Source organism: Calonectris borealis, chromosome 2 (genome assembly GCF_964195595.1).
Source record: "Calonectris borealis chromosome 2, bCalBor7.hap1.2, whole genome shotgun sequence".
Taxonomy (NCBI): Eukaryota; Metazoa; Chordata; class Aves; order Procellariiformes; family Procellariidae; genus Calonectris; species Calonectris borealis.
Window position 1 is genome coordinate 24,760,773 of NC_134313.1, and position 23,842 is coordinate 24,784,614.

Genomic DNA, 23,842 nt, shown 5'->3' on the forward strand with positions numbered 1-23,842 from the left:
CCATTGCATCCGTACTCCTCATGATCTCTTTTTAGTGGCTGTTTCTTAAAATACTATTAATAGGGGACGGTCTTAGACTCTGAGCCGTGGATTCGTTTGTCCCTTTCAAGGTGTGGAAATCTAGTATTTAATCATCAGGCATTGAGATCAGCAACAAAGAGAGGTGCTTTGCAGACACACCAGTAGACCAGATTCAGCAGACCCAGTTTCTATTATTGGTTCTCTCATTATACAGTACTGAGTGGCCAAGGCCAGACTGGTTTGTGCCACATCTTCTACAACTTTTACATGAGAAGAATCATTGTGACTCACTTTGCAAATATGTTTGTTTTAAAAAAAGAGAAACCTGCAATAATGAAATCTACAGATAAAAGCATCAATGAACTGGGTATTTTCATAAATGTGGGACCCTCAGTTTCCTGCTGTTGAAAATACTGAAAAATGGCAGGTGTTCCTTCATTGCTCCTTCTGTGCCTTTAGCCCTATACAATATTACAGACTTGGGGACATTTTCTATCCTCTACCGCTTGTGAAATGGCCAGCCTCAATCCCACCCAACACTATTGCTCTACTCAAAACTATTGACTTACCTTGTGTATGCACAAAAATGATTTAAAAGAGACCAGATGTTTCAAAGTTCTGTCCCAAACTCGGAAAAGAAAATTCTTAAATTATTCATGTTTCTAATGTTAAATACTGGGCCAAACTGATCACTGTGCAGCTGTGTGTGGCCAATGGAGCTGCAGTAATCCAGCTTGAATTTGACCTGTTTAAACTGTCCCATTACATTCAACTGATGATTTTTGTTACTGCCTTTTTATAGAAATGCTTTTAGTCAGTCATTGTGAATCATGTCTGAATACAGCTAAGATGGGGTTAACTGGTATTTTTTTTAAGCTTATGGAACATTGCTGGTTTTAATACATTCAGTAGTTGCTGTAAAAATGTTAGGGAAAGACAGGTTTGAACAAAAATTTTAGATCTGGATCTGTACTCACAGTTAAAACCTACCTCTAATGGCCTGATTTGGAGCATTCCCAGGATTTCAGAGAGTTATAATTCACATCTGTGTTTCTAACTCCTTCATGCATGATCGTTTGAATGTGCACTTTTGGAACAGGTCCATGTCTAATAGGCTAAATTGTAGTTCCCAAATCAGAAGCCTCATGGTATTGCTATATAGTTTTTTATTTTTCCTCTTATTACGTAGCTTCAAATAAGGTTCTGTCAGTCCAGCACATTGGATTAATGCAAAACACCAAAGTCTACACTTTCTACCCACCTGCTAACGAACTCACACATTTTGATTTCTACCAGTGATTTAGTAAAGCATTTGCACAATGGCCACAATGGATACTTCTCTGCCAAGTAATAATTTATCAGAGCTGGAGCAGATTGGAATTATGCAGGACCCACTAAGCTGTCCTAGTATGGTAAGGGTAGTCAAGGTATAGATGAGATGCTCTTATTTTTAATATTCATTGAGCCAAGCTAATTTATGTGTCAAGCACAGGCTGCATTTACTTGGATTTTCTTCTATTTCTCTACTAATTAAAATATTTTAGTTTTATGGTAACATATGTGAAAGCGTTGACAACGGCACTGCTTATTCCACATGTTAATTATGTATTTGTTCAGAGTATGCTGATGAACTGTGCGCATTTCTCATGTTAAGTTTTCATTTAATGTCAAAGGAAAAGTGGAAATGTAGTAAGTGGATTTGTGCTTTTAATTTTAGATATTTCTTTTTCCTCTAAAACAATCTTGTACATGATTCCTCTGTACCATATGCATTCGAAAATCTTTTGTTGGCAAGAAGTTTAAAAAGAAAGTAATACTCGCTTCTCAGAAAAGGATTTTTGAACAAAGCAAAGCAATTGTGCCGTTAATGAGAAAGTTAAATGAAACAAATGACAAGGCAAGCAAGAAAAAAACACAGCATCACACTCAAGGAATGCACCGGCACACAATAGCTTATGCAATATTCCCCATCTGTCAAAGTCAGTAAATACAGAGATTTCATTGGAAATATTCATTATAATAGGCCATGGTGCCTATGGCTCAGTAAATGCAATCAACAAGCTTTTAGCATTCTTAGTAGTTTTCACCTGTAGGCAACTAAATGAATTTCATCCCAACTGTGAGACCCAACTGATCAGTACTGGGGTAAACCCCAGTTTTGTAAACCCCAGACCCTGACTGGTTTGAATCCCACTCATTCCTGAAAAAGGTACTTCGGGAATCGGATCTGTCACATCTCTAGAGTAAGTTACACCTTTACAGTTTTGTATGTGTATATGTGTGTGCAGGCATGTATACATGTCTATAAAATCTATACTTCATGGATTTGTGTGTGCTTGTATGCATATATATACACACTATACATACATATGCATAAAATTACCTTGTTTGGCAAACTATTTTACTGTCATAATCACATAGGGCTCAAGTTTGGTGTGTATCATCATTTTTCTAATACAATATTCCAACCATTTTCTTCTGTATATTTTTTTGAAATGAAGGTCTTCGTGTTTTATTACAATGTTTGGGTTTGTACTCACTTGCATTTGAGAGGACAGAGCCATTACACTTGCTTTGTTGAGGAATATGGCTCTTTCCAGAGGACTGCATGGCTTCTGGAAAGAGAAAATAAATGCACTTTTTGGGAGTTCTTTTTCCTCTAGAAAGCATATGCAAGAAAAAAATTAACTTTCTCTGTGTTTTTTCTCCCAAATGAGAAAGTAATTAACAGCATGTGTTAGGCCGTTCACTAAAGACTACGATAAATGATTTACTGTTTTCAAGCTAATGAACTGAATGCTTGATCTAAAAAAGGAGAGTGTCTATGATTGTGTTCATCTTCCAGTTATGACCTTCCAGTTCAAAGATCATCTTAACTCCTGGCTATCTGATCCTGAAATTTGCTGAATGTATTGAAACTCGTTCTCCTAATTCACGTCTCCAGAGGTGCTCAGCACCTGGCAGTAGTAGGCCTTCAGAAAGCTGTCCAAAGGATGAAAACAGTGATTTTTTTTTTTTTTTGCGTGAAACACCAGGAAAGCACGGCTTTGTCACTGCAGGTCCACACAAAAGTATATTAAAAAAACCCAAAGCAAAACAAAATCAGAACAGAAATACATAGGCTTAGTTGGGCTTGCCAAGGTAATGTAGTACTTCAGTACTACAGATTGTATTCTGAGTCAACAGTTAAGCATTGGAAACAAACTGCCCGGAGAGCTTTTGGTATCCTTATTGTCATCAGAGGGCTTCTAAAAACAGATAAGATACGCACATCTGCCAGGAATGACTAAGTATTTTCAGACTCATATTGGGGCAGGGGATTGAGTAGATGAACTCTTGAGGGACTTATTTTCTCCGAATCCATATTCAGGTTGTTCTAAATGCAAAAGCTTAGCCTCTGCTAAGGAATCTTACGAGAGTCAAGGGCCGTGACACTTCATTTGCTCTGCACCCGAAACTCCCACTGAAGCCAATTATTCAATCTAATTTAACAAAGACCACAGCTTCTCTGGCTGTGCAATTGTTGGTAACCATCAACAAACTGATTCATCTACAATTGGGCCAAATGTTACAAAATCTGTTTCTGAGTTCTTGTTTGTACCCCCATCATAAGATTACACCAAAATTAAAGCATGCAGTACTTGAACTAACTTCAAAGGCTGAGCTTGCACTTCTAGCTAGTTCAGCCTTTTTATTGGTTCATGTTTTCCATTTGGCTTCAACATCCTGTTCCTTATTGATGCCCTTCTAGAGTTTCATTTACAAATATTACGTCCCTGGTTAGTGAGCCATGCTAATTAATACTGTGGTGGAGGCTATGGATTATAGTAATCTCATGCCTCCTGCTTGGAAAAACGCTGCAATTTTTCCAGACGTTTACGTGTAATGCCGTATTGAACATGGCCAAATTTGTCTTAGGAAAATGTATCCTGAACTCATTTAATCAAAATATATTTAACTAAGGTTGCTTATGCTGTTATCTATTGCCAGTTTTGTTAATCATGAAGCTCAAAAATTTCAATGCAGTAGAAACCTGAGATCCACAATTTCCTAATTAGATTATTTCAAACAAAACAGTAAAGTTAAAACAGGATGGTTTAAGTATACATATTTTTAAAAGTTTATGCCAATAACAAGTTTGTTAAAAAAACACGAACAGATTATTTGACTACTTTCTGGAAGCCTCACGCGTCTGACTGTGCCTCACCTTTCAAACCTGGGACCACAATCTGACATGGATTTTAGCTCCACTGGGGATTTGTAGTCAGAAACTCCCTGACTGCAGGGACTTCAAGTGTTGCCAAAGTTATGATTGTAAAGAAAATCTACCAGGAAATATCAAATAAAAGCTATGGAGCCTTTACACAACATAGCATTCCTAAGCTGACAGGTTCTTCCAACACCAAAATAAACAAAAGCAATGGCATTTTTTAAGAAGAGGAGATATCTTTTATTAGACCAGGTGATGTAATTGGAAACAACGGACAAGCTTTCAGGCTCACGATTTGTTCACCAGGTCATAAAGAGGTCAAGAAATACATCATCTCTGGGGTACTTGTTATTTTATTTTTGTTTTTAATTGTGTTCATGAACTCTCTTTTCATAAATGGACACAATTTGGTTGACATGACTGCAGTATGATGATACAAGTCACATCAAATCTGAAAAAGACACCCCCCACTCCTTCTAGACTGTCATTTCCTGTCATTTCAAGGAAAACTTGCCAACATCTCATAACACTTCCCATGTCATCACCTCAACATGAATTAAAACAGACTAAAATGAGAGGTTTGGAAACCTATGAGAAAAGGTCTAAAAACTTGCCGCAGGAAACAATTCCAAAAGTGGCACTTTACATATAACCTGGGCCAGTCTTTTGGTCAGAATGAGCTCTGTATTGCACTGGGTAAATTGAAAAAAGGGCATAGATGTCTCTAGGTTAAATCCTACACCTGCAAATTTTTAGGCGTCGCTCTCTCGGGATGCAGTCCCTAACCTGAGCAAGGCCCCTTCTCCTCTCCATGCAGCTCAATCCTCTGAGAAGAGCACACCGAGCCAAAAGCTGCCCAGAGCAAGCATGTTGAACCTAACCAAGGAAGGGGACAAATATCGAGCCTTGTGGAGAGTGAGTCCGATCTTCAATTTGAAGGAGGCTTTCCCACTTCACAGCCACTGTTTTACACTCACAGATAAGTTGGTCTGTCATTTCTGAGAGAGAATTAATTCCTTGACAAAATTAGAGCTCTATGAACAGCAGCAGTTGGCCACTTTCTGCTTTCCTGGAGGTCAGATGATTACTGGTCAAATCTAGGAAAACTAGAAGCTAACAAAAGGTCTGGTCTAAACCCTATCAAGGTATGAAGAACACTCCTTGTTTCAATGGCTTTGGACTACTGAAGGGTACCCATGAATCTTCTGCTCAGACTTACTGTAACGCATCCACGATCAAGGAGGAGAGTACGGGTAAATGTACCAGGTGCCTGCGTGTACAGACTCACCAGGATTGCTGGGCAGGTCATGCAGACATTGTCTGCCATACGATAGTTTCCATACGGTAGATGATGTTTGCAGCCAAAGAATTTTGCCTTGTGTCACAGTACATCAACCAAACTGTGCTTTGAAAAGGAGTGTGAAAAGCTTGGCCTTTTGTCCTCGCGTTGTGGTCCTTGCTTTCATTTTCAAAAGGAGAAACTCTGCTCCCATGCTGTTTCTACCCAGGGCACTTTCTGGAGCTGAACCCAGGCTAGGGATGCTTGTAGCCCACATCTGATGGACTGTGAGTTGCTAAGGTGGGACTGTAGAGACTGAATTACATGTAACAATTTTGTGTGTTGACTGGTTAAAATGTAGATTGGAATATTTGTCTGTAAAGGTGGTTTAACTCCACAGGTTCCTGTCTGGAAAAACAATCCACAAATTTTACTTTTTTTTTTCCAATTCTCTCCCCCATCCCACTGCGGGGGGGGGGGGGGAGGGGAGTGAGCGAGCGGCTGTGTGGTGTTTGGCTGCCTGCCGGGTTAAACCACAACGAGGAATGAAAAAATTTTCTCAGAGTAAGGCACCTCTCAGCAAATACAGAGGAGTGAAGGAATAGTATAAAAACATTGTCTTTGATGACTTTATTTCCATTGCAGACAGGTTACATAACATTTAAAAACACAAAAGACAAAAGAATCCTGGCATCATTTTAATGGATTTGAGTAAGGAACAGGGACTGGAAGGAGGTGTTTCAGTGGGTGTGTTTTTGTTTTTTCCTAAGAAATCAGATTATAATGTAGAACATTTCTGGCAATGAATGATGAAGTTAGACTTGGCTAAGTCAAACTTTTAGGTAAGAATGACATTCATATATTGTATTACTTGTTTAAAAATCCAGTTTATCTAAACAAGGTTTTCCTGTTGCTGAAATAAGCTGTGTATCTATTTCAAATAGGCCCTCTGAACCTGGAGGACTTCAGAGTGAGAACCATTAATACAGAACCACACTCTAGTTCAGAAAAAAAAAGTGGAAAAAAAATTATCATGTGAATATTAATGTCTGAGTTGTGGAACCTGGTGTGTTTTCTAGTTCTTGGGCCCGAATGCACACATCAGCCATGTCTTGACCACAAGTTGGGAACTTGCGAAATAGCTGAGTCTCTTTTTTTAACAATATAGTTCATGATGGTACCAAACACAAAATATACATAATTATATCACTATTTGATGTGTATAAAAATACTACATTCTGTCTCTTTAGAAGTTGAACAAAACTTAAGAAATTGCTTTTTTGGAGATTTTTCTATTTCAGAAGCATGCATAAAATCAACAAAGGCTTGTGAAATCCCTGTTTGCTCCATTTATTCTAACTTTTATTCTATTGAACTTTTGCTTTTTTTTTCCTCCTTTGTTTATAATGCCCTTTTGGAAGTACAAAAATATTTTTCTTCCCCCTACTAACTTTGACTTTTTCCATTTAGGAATCATTGATTCACCCTTATTTTCTGTACAGCTGCCATTCCAATTCCGTTAAATAACTTCTTGTGCCACAATATCTTTGTTTGTTCCACAGCACCATTGATTGATGTCGACACAGAGAGTATTTGATTAGTTAATTCTGGCACAGAAACGGGAGGAGGAGCACAAATGTATGCATTTTCATATGTGGCACATAGCATTGTTTAATTTTTTTTTTCTTTTGTGATAGAGAGGTAGATTTTATAATAAACTATTTAGGAATGCAGCTGGCTCGGAAGATTGCTGATGTCCCATGTGATCTTTTTCCAGTAGATTTTTGGTTCTAATTTGATCCAGATTATGATTATCTAAAGACTTTTTGTGGCATATGCAAAATCACTTGATTGTCACAGTCCTTCCTGGTCGGCTCCAGTCCATACCACAGAAAGTACAGTCCTAAGTATCACAGCTGGCACTCCTTGTGGAAAAGGCAAGGATTCACTGCCTAAATTTTCTCTCACTAAAGTCAGAGGTAAATTTTATTTTAAATTTCAATGGAGCATAAGCAAGACATGATTTAGCATTAATGCCTTCCTTCACTCCTCAAAAGATGATCCCTTTCAAGGACACCATGAAGAAGTGTCAACTGGCGCTGGCGCTTCTGCTTTGGAGAGGAAAAGAGGACTGCAGACTCTAGTTTGATAACTGTGGCACCTTTTGAGCAAACAGTCCACTCGGGTCCAAAACTGCATTCAGCCTTATAACCCATTCAGAAACTGGAGTGTTAGGAAGAAACTCTGTGCATTGACTTCATGGAGCTGATTATCTCTGCCCTCCTTCCATGGCTCTTCCTCCAATGTATCCTCTATCCTTTTTTTATCCCTTATTTGCACAGTCCCGAACTGCCCTTTATACAGAACAATAAGGAGTTGGCTGTATATTCCACAGTAATGACGTCAAAGAATAATAACAATTAGCACTTCATTTAGCATCTTAACTATAACACAAAGATGCCTAGCCAGCAGTATCTCAGGCACATGGGGAAACTGGTCACATAGAAAAGAATTTACTGACCTGGCCAGCCATGAAGTAAGCTATTGAAAACAGCAATCAAGATTTTTTTATTTGCAGACCTAGGTCCATCCACCAAAATATTCTGTCTCACCAAGACTGGTGTTTATAGGAAAATTCCTCATATATAATGATAGTAGCCATGAAACCTGCTATGCTTTTATTCCAATTAATTTCATATCCTCTTTTTCTGACATTGCATAATAGGAGGGCAAGTTCAGCGGAGCTTTTAAGATCCCCTAGACAGCTCTCCCTGCCATTTCTTTCCTGGTCTCACCAAATGACTGCATGAGCTCGCCTCAGGAACAGTGTGGACCTTGCGGACCCGGGTATTTCCTTAGACCCCCAAAATCAGGTTATAGATATATCTTGTCATTCTTTCGGCATGAGATCATTAACATTTGGCTTTTTGTGTTAATCCACACAGGAAAAACTCTTGGACAGACGTTCTTCATTTCGGTCTCAACTATTGTAACAAACTTTTCTTCAGTTTGAGGAATGTTGTCCAAATCGCATCTATTCAGACTGCTGTTGCAAAGACCACTCTCCCAGCTTGTAGCCGTGGCTGTATGATTTCTCTCTGCAATTTTCTACTGACACTTTCCTCCTCTTTAATCACCTCAAAGGAAAAGCAACTTCTTTTCAGTTTTAGGGGCCCATCTCCTCTGTCATTTGATGTCAGGATCTGCTGGCTTTGGCAAGGGAGTGCAAGGCTTGAATGAATACCTTGCTGCACAGGAGGGGTTAGTTTTTTCAAGGCAGGAATTTATAGCATTTAGTGTAAATCCCACAGAGACTCTACAGGAATAAAAACGACAATACCATATGCAGGTGGTGATTAGGTAGAAACCATGGGCAAAGCACGTGTGCCTCGTTTCCAAGAAAGGTACAAAAACTGGCTAAGGGATATCTAGCACAGGATAACAAATGGCTTAATTTGTTTCTAGGCTTGGCCAATCATTCTTAGCAAACTCTACGACAATTACTATTCCATATATTCTGATATTATGGCCGTTTGGGTTCGATGGCCACTCCGGAGATGTGGAAAAGCGACCGCCGAGTGCGGGAAGGGCAGAGGGCACGGGTTTGCCGGGGCAGTGAGCACACCGCACGGCCAGGCATCTTGGCGGGCGCGAGGCCTGCGGCTGGGCTCGGCCTGGCCCGGCCCAGCCCCGCAGGCTTTGCTGAGGGCGCTCCCGGCGCCCGCCTCTGCTCTGCGCTGACTCGGGTGCAGCCTGAGCGTACAGTGGGGAAAACCCAGGAGCCTCGGCGGCGGGCGGGCGGGCTGGCGCGGTGCTTGCTGCGCCCGCTGAGGGGCTTCGTGCCCGGGAGGCCTGAGGCGAGGGAAGGGCCCTCACTGAGCCCCTCGGCGCTGCGGTGTCACCCCGGGCATCCTTCAGGTGGGCGGCTCGCCTCTCTCCCTTGACTCTTGCTCGGCAGCGGCGAGGTCCGGCACGGTGAGGCCGATCGCCCTTCTCCCCGCTCCCCGCCCACACCGCGCGGGGCCGGGCTCACCCCTCCCCCGCCCCGGGAGTGCGCGCATTGCCGGGTTTGAGCCGAGCCGCTCGCCGTACCCAGGCCGCCGCCTCCCGCGCATGCGGGGTAGCGGGGCCGCAGAGGGTGCCCGGCCGGCGGGGCGGAAGGACGTTGGTGGGCCCGCGCTGAGGTGAGGCCGCGTTCGCGCTCCCTCCTCCTGCTGCTGGGTCCCCTCTCTCCCCCTCAGCCCAACGGCCGCCGGCCGCCGCTCTCCCCGCGGCCGCAGCCCGTCGCGGCAGCCCGTGACCTCTGCGCGTCCCTGAGGGTGGCGGGGACGGGCCCTGCGGCGGCGGACGCCCTGCTGAAGGGCAGCGAGGGGCCGGAGCGCCTTCGGGGGGGGAGAAGGGGGGGGGCAGTGCGGGGCTTGTCTCAGCCTGGTCACGGCGCTGCGGCCCCTTGGTCCGGTAACGGCGGCGGGGCCGGGGAGGGGCCCGTCGGTCATGGTTCCTTCTAAATGTGAGGGGAGAGTGGGCGTGCGCGGCTGTGGGCAGCACCAAGGCCTTTGGAGACAGCTGGGCCACCTGCTGGTCTTCGCTCCCGCTCCGCGGCCCTGTGAGCGCAGGAGGCTGCACAGCGGGCAGCACCCGGCGGGCAGCACTGCCCTGGCGCCGCTCCTAGCCCAATGAACCTTTAACTTGTGTTTAAAAACAGCCGCCTGCTTCAGGCCTTGTAGGTTTTTAATAAAATCTTACCGAATAGAAAAAAATGCTTTAATGCAATAGGGTTTGCAATTAGTTTAAAAAAACCAAACCACAAACAAGCTCAAGAGGCATGTGCTTTTCCTTAGAAATGAATAAAATGTGATCAATGTTCTGAATGCCTTCTGATGCAAACACCAGGGCAGCAGGCCTGAAATGGTAGACCCTGCAGGGAGGGAAGGATTTAGTATGAACAGGAAAGGCCAGTCTTGATTCCATGAATACTGAATGTAAGAAGTATAAAAACTTACTTAGATTCATGTCATAAATAGGTTGTCCTTGAATGTTGTCCCTTAAATGTTCTCATTGAAAAGTCAGAGAGGAGCACTGTTTCTTATGTTGTGGAGACGATTATTACACAATACGAAAAGCACAATCTTTCTAGAGTTACAGAAAATTAAGTAGAGCTTCTTGTCCCACAATTCTCTTCTCTCTCTTTTTTTTTCTTTTTAAGGAAATATAATCACCATGTCGTCTGCACTATTGCCTAAACCACAAATGCGGCGCCTTTTGGCCAGGCGGATGAAGTTTCACCTATTTGGGGCATTTTTTGTATCTGTGGGATGTGCGGCTTTATACAAGGTGAGTTCTGTAGTCACTCAATTATAAATTGGACTCATTAGAGTGTTTTAAGAATTCATAATATTTTTTTGTTGAGATTTGGTTGAGCTGTTCATCAGAAAGCTTTAGTAATGTATTTTTGTAAGCATGTTTCCAGAACATAAATAAATCTTCCTAATCTTCGTTTGAAGAAATGATATGAACAACCTGATGCTTTAAGCTGTGTGATCAAGATCACGCAATTCGTGACAGCTTAACCTTGAGTCTCCTAGTCCTAGACTACTCTTGATCATTCGCACGATTGATGCACATTAACTCTAGATAGTCTGTGCCTCTCTGTGTCACGGTATCCGAGACTCGAGAGAGTTGTAGTCTTATTTTATCTCTAGACTGATTTCAGAAAACTTGCTCATAAGCAATTTGGAAAACCCGTCCTTCACACAGAAGATACCAGCGTGGGGAAGGCTAGTGTGGTCCTTTTATCCTTTCTTTTGAAGTATCATGTGGAAATGGAGCATTGCATTTCCAAAAAAACCCACTTACAGATTGGAGGTTTTTTTTTGTGGTCCTTAAGAGACTTCTAAGATAAGAGTGGTAGTTGTTTTTGAGTGCCTTTACTAAATAATTCTCGGATCTCGTACACAAAGCAAGCAATACAGTTTGAATTACTGTGGAAGAACTGGATCTTGCTTTGCCCATTGAACTCATTAATATACTATTTGCAGCATTTGAGTACTCAGGAAGCTATTGATAAAAGTGACTAGAAATTCAGTTGATTTCAGGTTGTTCATAACAAAAATATCACAGTCGACTTAAACTTCTCAGAGATCAACAAACGTCTTTCGGAAACATTAAGTTTGCACAGTTAAAGGTCAACATCTACTTAACGCATCTGTTAAGAGGTAGGCAAGATTGTTTGTGGTCAGACTTACAACATAATTTTTTTTAATAGTCTGTGGTTTTATACCTTATTTGGCACGCCCACATTAATACACTAGTGAGGCAGCAGGCCATATTTAGAACAAGTAACATGGATCTCAGTAGTGATTTACTTCAATACATGTTAGATACTGTTGGACAAACCCATCTTGGACTTTTCCTTCACATTTTTTGGGGTTTTTGGAGCATATCCCTGTGCTTCAGGTGAGTGAGTATCCAAGGAGTCAGGATTGTTTCTTTTTATGTCAGTGAGCTGTGGATGGCAGTCTTGTAAAATTTTACCAGACTTCTGTAGTTGACCTACAGTGTAGTTGAAATGTAATAGGATGCCATTTTATCTGGAGTTTTGCAGCTGCCCATGGGCACAAAACTTGCCATAATGGCATGTTTTACATATAAAGCTGTTAGCAGGGAGGGCATTGGACGCTTGAGTGTCAATATAGGTGGAGTGTTTCTGGATCTTAAAAGTGTAATGTGCTATCTTGTAATGGACTTTCTTTTTAAGGTTTCGCTTCAGACATTTGTTTTGCTGACCGATGGTCAGGTAGCCTGAACTGTGGATTTGAACAGGAACAAAGAAATATTTTTCTAATTTGAGCTAAAGGCTTTTTAGACTGATATCCACTGATACAAATCATAGCACTAATAGAAAAAAAATTCTGGTGGTAAAGCTTTGCAAGCTTTAATTTTCTGCGTGTTACTTTCCAGTTTGGAGTTGCTGATCCCAGAAAACGAGCTTATGCAGAGTTCTATAAAAACTATGATCCCATGAAGGACTTCGAAGCCATGAGAGCAGCTGGTGTGTTTGAGTCTGCACCGCCCAAATGATGGTAACCTGCATTTACAGGTAATAAGCTACTTTGCATTAGAACAAGAGTAAGTTAGATTGTTTCAGTGAAACGTTGTGCTTCTATTTGGAGGTTCTTCCTTTTTGATCAACTAGAAAGGTGCTCCCAAAGCAAAAGGATACAAATTGCACTTGAGAGACCTCCAGTAATAAAAACATGAAGAAATATGGGAACTGGGGAGCAGGGAGTAAGGGCAGAATAGAAGCTCCTGCATACCTTTTGGGTAATTTGTTTAACTTGTGTGATATAGGAGACTTGCACAGAGCAATGCCAGGCCTTTCACTCCTCACACAGCTATGGAGAGGAGACAAAGCTCTTATATTAAACGATAAGACTTGCCTGATATCACTGTTACGCTGATGCTGTCACATCTTGAACTGCTTAGCTTCGGGCTGTCTATATCTACTACTTACATACTTGTGGTGGTACAGTGAATGAGAAAATAGAGAGGCTGTTTCTCTCTCATGCATCTTAATGTAAGAAACAGACAGCTTCCACACATCCTTTTGTCGTTTGAAGTTGGTGAGAGGGGGAAAATAACTAGTGATGAGGGGAAATATATTTAAATACATACATACATATTTTTTTTTTTTTTTTCAATTGCAATGGCATACAGCTCTGCATACTGATATTCAGATTTTTGCCATACTGAATTAAGCTTGAATAGAACTTTGTTCATGGTATTATTTCCCTAGCACTTAACACTGCCTTTTGTTTAAAGACTACCAAACTTTGTTCTCCCTTACTTGTCATAACACTGGGGAAAAAAAGTCTTGGTTTCAACCTTGTCGTAGTTACTAATAAGCACGCTCACTAAACTGCACAAGCTCATGATGTGACAACTCAATAAAGAATTCTTCCCCCTTTCTTGATCCAAATTTGTTACATTGAGTTCTCTGTTTCTCTTAAAATGACTTCAAACTAATGTAGAATGATAGCTTTTTCATTCTTTTGGAATGTTTTCATATTGTGATCATTACGTGATAATCTGTGGCTCTAATTATCCTGGCCAGCTGGATTTTCTCAGCCTGTTTGCTTAAAGCAGCAAGATTGAATAAAAGATTTGTACTTAACACTATTAATACTGAATTCCGTTGTGTGACAATCTACAACTATCTGGTTTCTGCATAACACAATTACATAAAAAAGCAGAGCTCCAGCTCTTCTAACAAATTTAAAAAGAAAAAAAGAAAAAAAACCCCATGGCAGTCCCTTTGGTGTTTTTTTTTTTTTGTGAGAGGGGAAAACTTCTGTTCTCTAGCTATGACTGCAACGAAGATAAATAATGAAATGATAAATTTACCTGGTTTTAATCTTGGTAATTCTGCCTCTGGCTCGGTCCTACTGCTAATATATAGGCACTTCTAAACTTTCTTAGGCACTGGAATTGCATTCTTCAGTCAGGTGGCCTTCATCAGAGTATTCTGAAAGGCCATCTGGTGGTAAAATCATTTGAAACAAACACTGTCAACAAGGATGCATGTTGAATAGCATGTTGAATATTTAATTGGAATCATGAGCAGGATTTTTTCAGTGCAAATAGAGCTCCACTCTCAGTTAGCTTATGTTCCCGTTTGCAGCTTAAAAAAAAAAAAGTTGCACATTGTGTGCACCTGTTAAAATTAAATGTTTCCTAAACATTTCTTCCATTCCTTAATTACACCAGCTCAAAAGAAAATGTGAAAGACAAATCTTTATATGTGATTTTGTTTGAATTGCTGATGCTTCTTATTCCTTAGCCTATTTATATAAGAACTGATATTTTTCATTCCTTCATAGTAGAAAGAGGTTGGGTTTGTTTGTGCCTGCACATGAACACATAAGTAGAAGAAGGGGAAAACAATGCCAGTGTTTCAAATGTTCTGGAAAGACTGTGAAAAGGACAAGTACACAGAACAGGTGGAAGACTTTTCATTTGCCTTGGTAGCGTAAATCTTATCTATGGAAGTTGGGTGGAGGTTGAATTTGATGGTTTTTTTGGTATAGTTAGCTAAAGGGTACAGTGGTCACGCATGCTCTGCGTCTACATTGGAATGTATTCTGTATGTGGCAGCAAATACAGTGGTTTAACCTCATTGCATACTCACTCTGCAACCAGTACTTAGCCCCAAAATTGAGGAAAGGGTAGGGTAGGCAGGGAGGAGAATTCATTAGTTAAGGTCTTAGCTTGGCACTCTGCCCTGAGTTCGTTCCTGCTGGGGGTGTAGGCAACTTGGTACCTAAGTGTGAATTTATACTATTTCGTTTACTTGGCATGGACTTTGTGTGGTGATACTGATAGTGCAAGTATAAATTTGAGGAGTATCCTGCCTCTACAGTGTGCTCAGTGGTAGAGTAAAGGGGCGAGCTAAGAGTTCGATGCTAACCGCTTGCATGACTCTTGTCATGGAGCACAGCTGGTCTTGGATTGTGTTCAATATAATGTGGAGAAGCAATTTGAATTTGGTTTTCTTCCTTCCTTGGTAGGTTGCCTACACCACTTGTTTCCTCTCTGGCTCCTATCTGAAAGCTGCATTCCTTTCTCTTTCAGGCCCTTAGCAAGACTGATTCAGTTATCAGTGCAGCATGTATAGTGAATCTGATGTGCTGTGCGGTATTGTTCCAGCTCTTGATTTGTTCCATGTTTCACTTCTGTTCACCACATGAAGGGTGTGTGAATCTTAAACCATCAGGAAATAACAGGGGGAATTCCTCTAGACTAAACCACCACATAAACATTTCTCTCTATTGCTTTGCATTCATACATACTAATATGTTTACTTAGAGCATGAAGTTTGTCCAACATAACTTCAGGTTTTTTTTTTATCTTGCAGATCCCCTTCAGTCCAAGGAGACTTGATGACCGAACCTTTTTTGTTCACTGAATTGTAAAGTGTAATGCACTTCAGTGCGTGGTATGCTCTAATGTAACTCAATAAATAAAATACATATGTCAGTGGCACTTAGTTGTCTTCATTAATGTCAAAACGCTTAAATGCTCAGATGCTGGGAAGAGTGGTGGAAAGTCTTCATAAATTGCTCAAGATGACTAAGTCTAGTTTTCTTTCCCCCAGAAATTATTTGCATCTCTGTTTTGGCCAAATTCCGCATTTGATAACAAAATATATCCCGAAGCAGTTACAGGTAGGTTGTCCCAGCTGCAGATGGGAATATGCAAGAGGATTGTTGTCACAGGAAGGGAGAGGCTGGATTTCTGGAAGGGTCTGTGTTACCTCTGGCTTCACAAGGTGAATGGACCTTGAGATGAGAGAATTTGGAGAGGAATTCTGGAAATATACTCGCCAACCTTCCTATCTTTTTCTGCTGCTATCACTGTGTTGCCTTCCCTACGGCAGCAAACTGTTACACCAAGACTTACAAACTGTGCAAGTGCCCACTCTTATACATGGTATGTTACTCCAATTGGAAAATGACTCTAAACTGCAGATATGTTCACATATATTTGATGTACAAGGGGAAAAAGGGTAAAAGCAGACAAAATAAATACTTATTCTAGGATATTATGGTAATGAAAATATTTGCATACTACTTCTAGACACGTGTCATCTCCTTTTTCATATCTGGACGTAGTCAGCTAAGTATAGTTTTGTTCTCTGCTACCTTCTGTGTAGTCCAAGACCTGATGCTCCATCTTCTGCCACGATTCCTGTCATTTGGAACACGCTTTGTGCATTGCCTGCTGCCGAGGTTGAAGATGGCAGCTCTTGATTGCTGAATGTGGGTACTAGGAGAGGAGTCAAAGCTGATGGTGTGAAAGGAGGGAAGGCTTTGCAGGAAGCAGCATGACAAATTAAGCCATCTGTGTTGTATTTGAAGGTCTTCAGTTCAAGTCCTGTTTGGAGTAACTCTTACTATTTTAAATGGATCATTAACTACTGAACACTTAATAGGTATCTATCAGCAACGTTTGGACTAATGAAAGCGTGTAAGTAACGTATTTGATCCAGCTCACTATTACAGAGCAATATGGGATTTTCTTTAAACTTTCACTACAGGCAGTGCTTCCTTTAAGCCCAGAAAGAATTTGACATTAGTGGGGCAGGGGAAACCATCTAGTAATCAAAATACCCCTGCTCTTATAAATGTAAACCAGAGCTTAACAATAGCAAAGGATACCCATTTATCTTCCCAATGTACAGTATAAACATTGTGTGCCATTAAGTACTGACTAACATTTTCTCAGGCATGTCTGCAGGTTTAAATAGCCAGGGGTCTTTAGTCATACTGATGGCTTCAGAGGCAAAGAAACTTGCTACTGCCAGGTGTGCAGGCTAACAGACCTGACTTCCCTTGCAGCTCTAGCCCCTATATTCTTCCCAGTTGCTATGAATTAATTTACTCTTACATTCTGTTTCTTCTAAACTGTTACGGCCAACAGCAATTATTGTTGTAATCTGTGTTCCTTCAGTTACCAGCGCGTGTCGATTTAAAGAAATGAGTTTTGTGACTGAAGATCGTTTTTTGACTATACAGCAGAGCTCAGAGATGTCTCTGGCTAAATGTATTCAACAACGAGAGGTGAGCTCTAACTTACGGCTGTGCCTTGAGTGTCTGCAAGTGGTAACCGTTGCTTTCCGTATATGTTACGGTTTCACTCCCCTTCAGCAGGCAATGCCGACCAACCCATAGCTCGCTTTCCTCTGGAATGGGAAGGGAGGGCAAAGCTGGCTACCTAAGGTAGCGTAGGCAGAAGGGCTAGCCGCCTTTTCTGAAATCAGCACCAACCCATCAATTTTCCTTCTTTTTCTTCTTTTTGCCTTTGCCAGCAAGAGTTCAGCTAATCCTGTCTTACAAACAATTGGGAGTAGGATTTAGCATAGTACAAGACAGACCTGTGTGAGTTAGCCCCTAATCAGCTGCTTGTTCCAGGGTCTGGCATGCTGTTTCTAGGAGATGCAGAGCTGAAAAACATGCTTGTCTGCGCTGAGACCATCCCAACTGTCTGTAAGGGTTTTTGCTATATTTATGTATGAAATAATACATAAAAAGGAATTGTTTGACCTAAACTACTTTGGGAAAGGTCTTGCTGTGTATAAGCCTGACCATGCCTTCAAATTTTTGGCTGGCTTACTTTAGTCTTGAGTGTTTGAGGAATGATTGATTGTTCTGGAAGCAAACTAAAAAGATAGATTTGAAGTTGTGAGCTCTCCAGGTCTAAAGAGCATTATGAGAGTAGGCATGTTTTAAGAGTACACATTGGAGTGCTTTAGCAGCTAAGTACAGGCAGCTGCTCTTCGGACAACCTTGTTTTCATAGTTCACACAGCTCATATGTAGGAGAGACTGATTTATATGCCATCTCCACACATGTTTCCATACGTGTGGTCAGAAGGGGGAGAAAGAACCTGCCTAATGCAGTAAAGATGCTAGCTTAATTCACTGAAGAAGAGTGTAATTTAAGCAAGTGTTTATTCCAGGAGACTATGATTCAGGAAAAACACAAATGTATCTTAAACAATGGCTGCAATCTGCAAACTTTTAGAAATTAAACTGCTGCCTTCCCTCATTTTTTACAGGTGTGTTTGCATCCTCTTAGCTGGTTTGTGTACTACATAAATAATGAGCAGATTAGTCTAATTCAAATGGTGACTACGGTGCTGTTTTGATTCAGTTAGTCACAAAAGCATAAAACTTTTCAGCACATGTTTTTTGGCAAGCTAATCATCAGTTTTTACTTCCAAAGTATTGTCATGATCTATTGCATTTTCTGGTACATGATGAAGTCCGGTGACCAACTGGAATCTAATGGGGTCTACATGAAGCTTGTATGTCTGTCTTGTCATTGTTCTACAGAGTGACTTGTTCATTGCCTTGTAACTGAATGGCCAAATAGCTTACAAAACCAAGTATTATAGGAATAGCTTTATTATCTTTAAACAATCTCATTATATTACAATTTATCCATCAATATGCAAAATTAGAAGTATTAAACTATTTCCATAAAATATTCAGGAATGAAGCATGTGTGTGTATACATACACATTTTTTAAATAGTGTTATTTAAACAATGACTAAGTTATTAAATCACTGTATGAAATGTTGATAATAGATGGAGTTATTTCACAGTCAGAAAAGGACAATGCAGATCCGAGGCTTCTGTATTTTCCATACACGAGAGACACGGCTTTTAGAAATACCTTTTAACAAAACAGAACTCACGAGAAAAACATTGCAGTTACTACATTCTTATTTACTGTGCATTTGGTCATATCAAGTATGCACAGAAATTACTAACTATAAAGCATACGTATCTGCTCCAAATTATGATCAGATTTTATTCCAGTTTTTGTCCCCAATTCCGGCCATGTTCAGGAATCCTCAGACAAAATTCATGTCCGTAAGTATATAGAAAAGGGGAGAAAAGTAACATGCATAGTTGAAAATCAAGTGAGCTTTTGTTTTTTAAAATAAAACTGCCATAGCCAGGTTTGGTTTATAAAGTAATCTGTCTGTGCTCAGAGACCGTGACTTCTTGTCTACTACAAACTGTAAAACATCTGAAAAATAAGACACTTGGAAAGCTCATTTGTCTTCACGTGTTTAACATCATATTCATAAATATATCGTGATGGCATCATTAACTATTAATGTAATGGGCGCCTGTGGGTCCATACTTCTTGTCAACTTGAAAAAAAAAAAATCTCACTTTGCTTAGCACAAACATATTTGAAAGGTCATGTTTCTAAATATCCCTGGTTTTATCTGTTCGAAGATGATAAGCATAAAATGAATTGGGGCTTAACTGAGCACTTACTATGTAGTGGTGGCAGATCAGAAGTAAGCGAGACCCAACAAGGCTATGCTTAGCACCTGTACATCTATGTTACATTGAGCTTATAAATTTTTGGTATATTTTAAGGAGACTAAGCTCTGTTTCTTAAATTTTTGAACTGCATGTTACTGGCTTCCAGCTAACGACCAGACAATGCACAATTTCATATATACATTGAAAGTCCTTCTGGAAATTTGATGGTGGATAAAATACAGTTCTTGTATACAGACAGTTTTAAAAATAAATTCACGTTGTAGTTCATGTTTTGTTCTCCAAACCACACAAAGGCACTAGTTTACATTAAGGACTAATGTCCTGCAAAACTTCAGTCAAATAAAGGAAGCTATTTTAAGGTTAAAGTGCTGCTAAAACCCAGCTGTCACTAGTAACTTAAAACAGCCACACTGGTTTTTCAGATTTAGTGGGGGAAAATGTTTTGCCTCAGGACGTACATGTTGGGGGGAGTGTGTGTGTGGGGGGAAAGGCTCAGCCTTGAGCAAGTTTTTACAGCTGAGTTATAAACCTGGTTTATAACAGAAACTGGCAGACCCTAAAATATGATATAGTAGGTATTGATACACATTTTGTGTGTGTGGCGAAAATGTCTGTATGCATGCAATTTTTCCTTATTCTCTGATTTTTGGTTATTGAAAAGAAAAAGGATTTTGATTGAGCTATAGTCCAAGGCTGTTCCTTTTCACTTTATTCATTTGCTAGAACACTTTCCTTCCAGCACTAGTGTTTTGGCTAGGGAGCAGGAATGTTGTCAAGATTAGAAAAGCTAGTGGGCTTTGTTATCATCTCCTATCTCAAAAATTATATGCATCTCTACTTGATGTAGGTTACTGCACAGAAAGCATTACTTTCAAAATGGTAAGGTATTACTATACTGACTACAAATAATTATTAATTAAATCCTTTCCGCAAGGCTTTATTTTTCACCATGGTGAATTTGCTAATGAACACTTGGGCAAAATTTGGATCAACTACATACTGGTATGTTTTCATTATAGTTGGAAGGTGTTCGGTAGCCACAGTTTGCAATGCTGGCACTGTTGCGGTGCTGGGAGCGACGTGATGAGATGTCTTGGTGATGTACTCCACGAGGCGGTTGTATTGTTGTTCTGATAGTCTCTCTCTAGCTCCATCTGCCTGAAATCAGGTAAGATAAAATAGTTACTGAGTAATTGACAGTAACTGAACATAGCAGTAAGGACAAAAACTTCCACATTACTTTCTGTAGCTAAAAATCCTCCTCCCTGGGATCTTACAATAATTTAATGGATGTTTTAATCAACAGTGTTTCCTATAGTTTAGTGCTTGGTGGTTTAGTCCTCTCCTTTGCTGTTTTGGACACTTCTGAGAAGCTCTAACTCTGTCACAGAAAATTTAAGCAGTATCTTTTTTGAATTTCAGGGGTGGACACCTTGGTCAAGAGTAGATCTTTACAACAGATCAACTCTTTGTAGACAGGAAAAGCATCTGAACCCCTCTTAGAAAAATGCCAGTAGCTCTTGGCAGTGCTTATCAGATAGTAATTCTAATTAGTAAAAACATTTTCTCACAAAATACGATTAAAGACAGCCCATAGCTGTATCTGGCAGTTAAGTTTAAGTCAAGTCTTTAACTTACTTCATTTAAAATAAAGACTAGAAGCTACCTTCCAGGTGAATGTTCTATCGGGATATATCCATCTCCTTCTGGTAACCAAAAAAGCCATTCTAGGTCAGAGGACCCACACAATTACATTTTTTTAAACAAAAGGTTTTTACTAAAGATGGTTTGGGCATGTTGTTTCCGGAGAAGAAATTAAGGTGTCTACGCAAACTGCCTTTTCCACCATGAGTTGGAAGGACTCCTCTGAAGAACTCCCTTTTTGCAGGCTGAAATATGTAGAGGCTCTAGCAAGAGGATGCAAGTAACCCACCTCTACTGGAAAAAAATACAGTAAAGCAAATACTGTCGACAGAAAAGTGGAATCTACTATATGTTTCCAACCAGATAAAGTATTAGATGAGAAGCCATGGGTGAACCTGGCTTTGGAAGATCAATCTGCTGTGCCCTTTTTTCAAAGAAGAAACTGAAGATGACTATGACTGGCTTGAGAAGGGAAAGCATGCAAGCAGACATCAAGCTAGTTGCATGGTTTCAAAAAATGTATTTCAGAAATACCACCATGGATGCTACAGTGGTATCACTAGCAAAGTCATTCAGAATAGAAGTTACTTCCAAAATATGACAATGAACAAAAAGGCAAAAACTATCCTAGGGCTAGGCTTTGATGCTTCCTTATTTACACTTGCAGAACTGCTGACCAGTTTCATTTTTGTAGGGTTTAAAATGTCCTTGTTTGTTGGATGTCTCGCTAAGGATTCGAAGACTGCTATCTTCTGACTGTCTTTCAGGGAGATTTATACGTGCCTCACTAGATGTGATGATATTTTCAAACAGTGCCATTGATTCAATTTAACATCCACGATCAGTATCTTGTCACATCTCTGGACTGCAAGGCTCATTTTAAACAAACCATTGCTTATTTGAAGAAAGAATTTATATGATTGATAGATAGTGACAGATGTCACATCCAAATCAAAACAGTCCCCTCTGCTTTTTTTTTTACTATGCCTTTGGAGATGGATTTGCTGCTCAGCAAGTAGAACCACTCCTGTTTTCAATCATCACCACAAAAATGTTAAAGGAAGCAGGGTCATGAAGAAGCTCAGAAGCTCAAGGTTGGAGCCTATGCCTAGAAACAGCGGAAATGATGCAATGGGCAGAGGAGAGTGTGGTTTCCACGCATGACCTTAAAGGGAGGGAAAAATGAGAAGGCAGACTGCTGCAGCAGACTCATGGCTAACAGTGGAGAATGGTGTCTGAACCATGTGTTCAGTCTGGTGGCACAGAAAAAGTACCTCAGCAGTCTGTTTTACCAGTTGAAAGGAGAGAAGTACGCTAAAGTACTACCTATGTAAACTAGATTTTAAGTTGTAAGGTAAATCTTGCATGTAGGTGGCTCCACATTTTTTCCTGATTTCTACTTCTACAGAGATACGCCCAGGGAAAGCTGGGTTATAGTTCTGCCTCTACACTGACCAAAAGACCCAAGTTATCAAAGGAGATGGAAAGGGTGCTGGCATCCCCCTCACCTACTTTTGTGAACCCATTCTTCATTCAGCTCCAGGCTATGTCCCACAGATACAGCATAATTATTCAGGAGGAAATATTAACTGCGCTTGGATGGTCTTCCAAAGTAACTGGGACCCTACTTGCTTCCAGATGACTTCATCTGCAACCATCTGCTTCTCCAGCCAGTTTCAGTTTAGCTTATATTGTCAAGACAACAACAGAAACCTGGAATTGCTGTTATTCTACATTTTTTTCCTAAATGGGACATAACATTGTCACTAAGTGCCTTAGCCCACTACTTTGAACAACTATAATGTTAACAGCCAGACCATTCAATGAATCAAAACTTAGTCACGGGTTGCTTAATGCACCTGCTAGAGGAATCTTAAAGATATCATGTCCTTTCATGCTAGAAGGCCATACTTTTGGGTTAAGAACGCCAGAATTTTTCTAAAATTTCTCCCATTACGGCTTATAAAGAATAAGCCTTCAGCATTTCTAACTCTACAGTAGCTACAGCACCTTTGTTGTGCATGTAGCACTGATGAGCTGCTTTGTGCACACTGACTAAGGAGATCTGGTTCTTTAAGGTTTTTTTCACTGCTTTGAAAACTCCAGAGATTGGTTTTCAGCTCCAGAGATGATAACATGTAGCACTATCATGAAAACCCTGTTGCATATCATCACAAAGAAATTCTGGAATATCTGAAATTCCCGGGCCCTTTAATTTTTTGCTGTCATCTTGATGTTACGAGCTATACCAAGAGCAGCTGGAAGAGCAGGCCTTTTAAGTTTGATGTCTGTCTGGAAGCAAGCAGTGTCTCAATTACTTTGGAAGATAAACCAAGTACAATTAATGCTTCCCTTTCAATAACAATGTTGTCAGTGCCAGAGTTTTCAAGAATCCATCCAGGCTATTCCTAGCCAGATGGATTAAGTTATGTATTGTGGAGGCGAACAAGCCATCAGGCAAACCTATTGCTGAAGGAGTCAAAATATGCTCTATAACATCTCTGGTGATTACAGCTGTAGAATAACTCATGTTTTGTTTCCTAATAGTTCCAAGAAGCTGAGGAGAGGGAAAGGGAGAAACTGTTTTGGGCAGAGCTGAAACAAAACTTTTGGCAATTATTTTTGGGAGCAATAAGACAAAAAAGTGGATTGTTATAATGTTGAAATGAAATGTTTCAATTATTTGTTGTATTATTTCTAGGATCTTTGACTAAATTAATCAGAAAAATAGACATCATTTACATTTGGTAACATTACCTCTATTTTGCTAAACTTACCATAATATTTTGGTTGACCTGACTGAGCATTTTCCAGCTAAAAATT

The 23,842-nt window shown here is 40.3% G+C and overlaps 3 protein-coding genes and 1 long non-coding RNA gene across 18 annotated transcripts in view; 3 read left to right on the forward strand and 1 right to left on the reverse strand.

The window, feature by feature from the left end:
* The window catches only part of RGS22 (regulator of G protein signaling 22), a 75,060-nt gene extending 65,809 nt beyond the window's left edge, over nucleotides 1–9,251 (forward strand). Inside the window, exons 27-28 of the mRNA XM_075144506.1 lie at nucleotides 4,988–5,146; nucleotides 8,976–9,251. Coding sequence (XP_075000607.1) covers nucleotides 4,988–5,146; nucleotides 8,976–9,251 — 435 coding nt within the window. The remainder of the gene's footprint in view (nucleotides 1–4,987; nucleotides 5,147–8,975) is intronic.
* Nucleotides 1–23,842, forward strand: part of LOC142078608 (uncharacterized) — a 390,353-nt gene that overhangs the window by 232,943 nt on the left and 133,568 nt on the right. The gene's annotated exons all lie outside the window — the stretch shown is intronic.
* Nucleotides 9,592–15,545, forward strand: COX6C (cytochrome c oxidase subunit 6C). The gene is made up of 4 exons (XM_075141389.1): nucleotides 9,592–9,694; nucleotides 10,717–10,844; nucleotides 12,471–12,609; nucleotides 15,424–15,545. Exons 2-3 carry the CDS (start codon nucleotides 10,731–10,733, stop codon nucleotides 12,588–12,590), a joined length of 234 nt encoding a protein of 77 aa, XP_074997490.1. The 5' UTR covers nucleotides 9,592–9,694; nucleotides 10,717–10,730; the 3' UTR covers nucleotides 12,591–12,609; nucleotides 15,424–15,545.
* The window catches only part of VPS13B (vacuolar protein sorting 13 homolog B), a 490,063-nt gene continuing 484,677 nt past the window's right edge, over nucleotides 18,457–23,842 (reverse strand). For all 15 annotated transcript variants that reach the window (XM_075141361.1, XM_075141359.1, XM_075141350.1 and 12 more), the window contains one exon: nucleotides 18,457–20,533. In XM_075141361.1, coding sequence (XP_074997462.1) covers nucleotides 20,288–20,533 — 246 coding nt within the window. In that variant the 3' untranslated portion in view covers nucleotides 18,457–20,287. The remainder of the gene's footprint in view (nucleotides 20,534–23,842) is intronic.

Coding starts and splice junctions, on each gene's coding strand:
- COX6C (XM_075141389.1), top strand. CDS start 10,731: ATGTCGTCTGCACTATTGCCTAAACCACAAATGCGGCGCCTTTTGGCC. Junction 10,845..12,470: donor GATGTGCGGCTTTATACAAG/GTGAGTTCTGTA, acceptor GTTACTTTCCAG/TTTGGAGTTGCTGATCCCAG.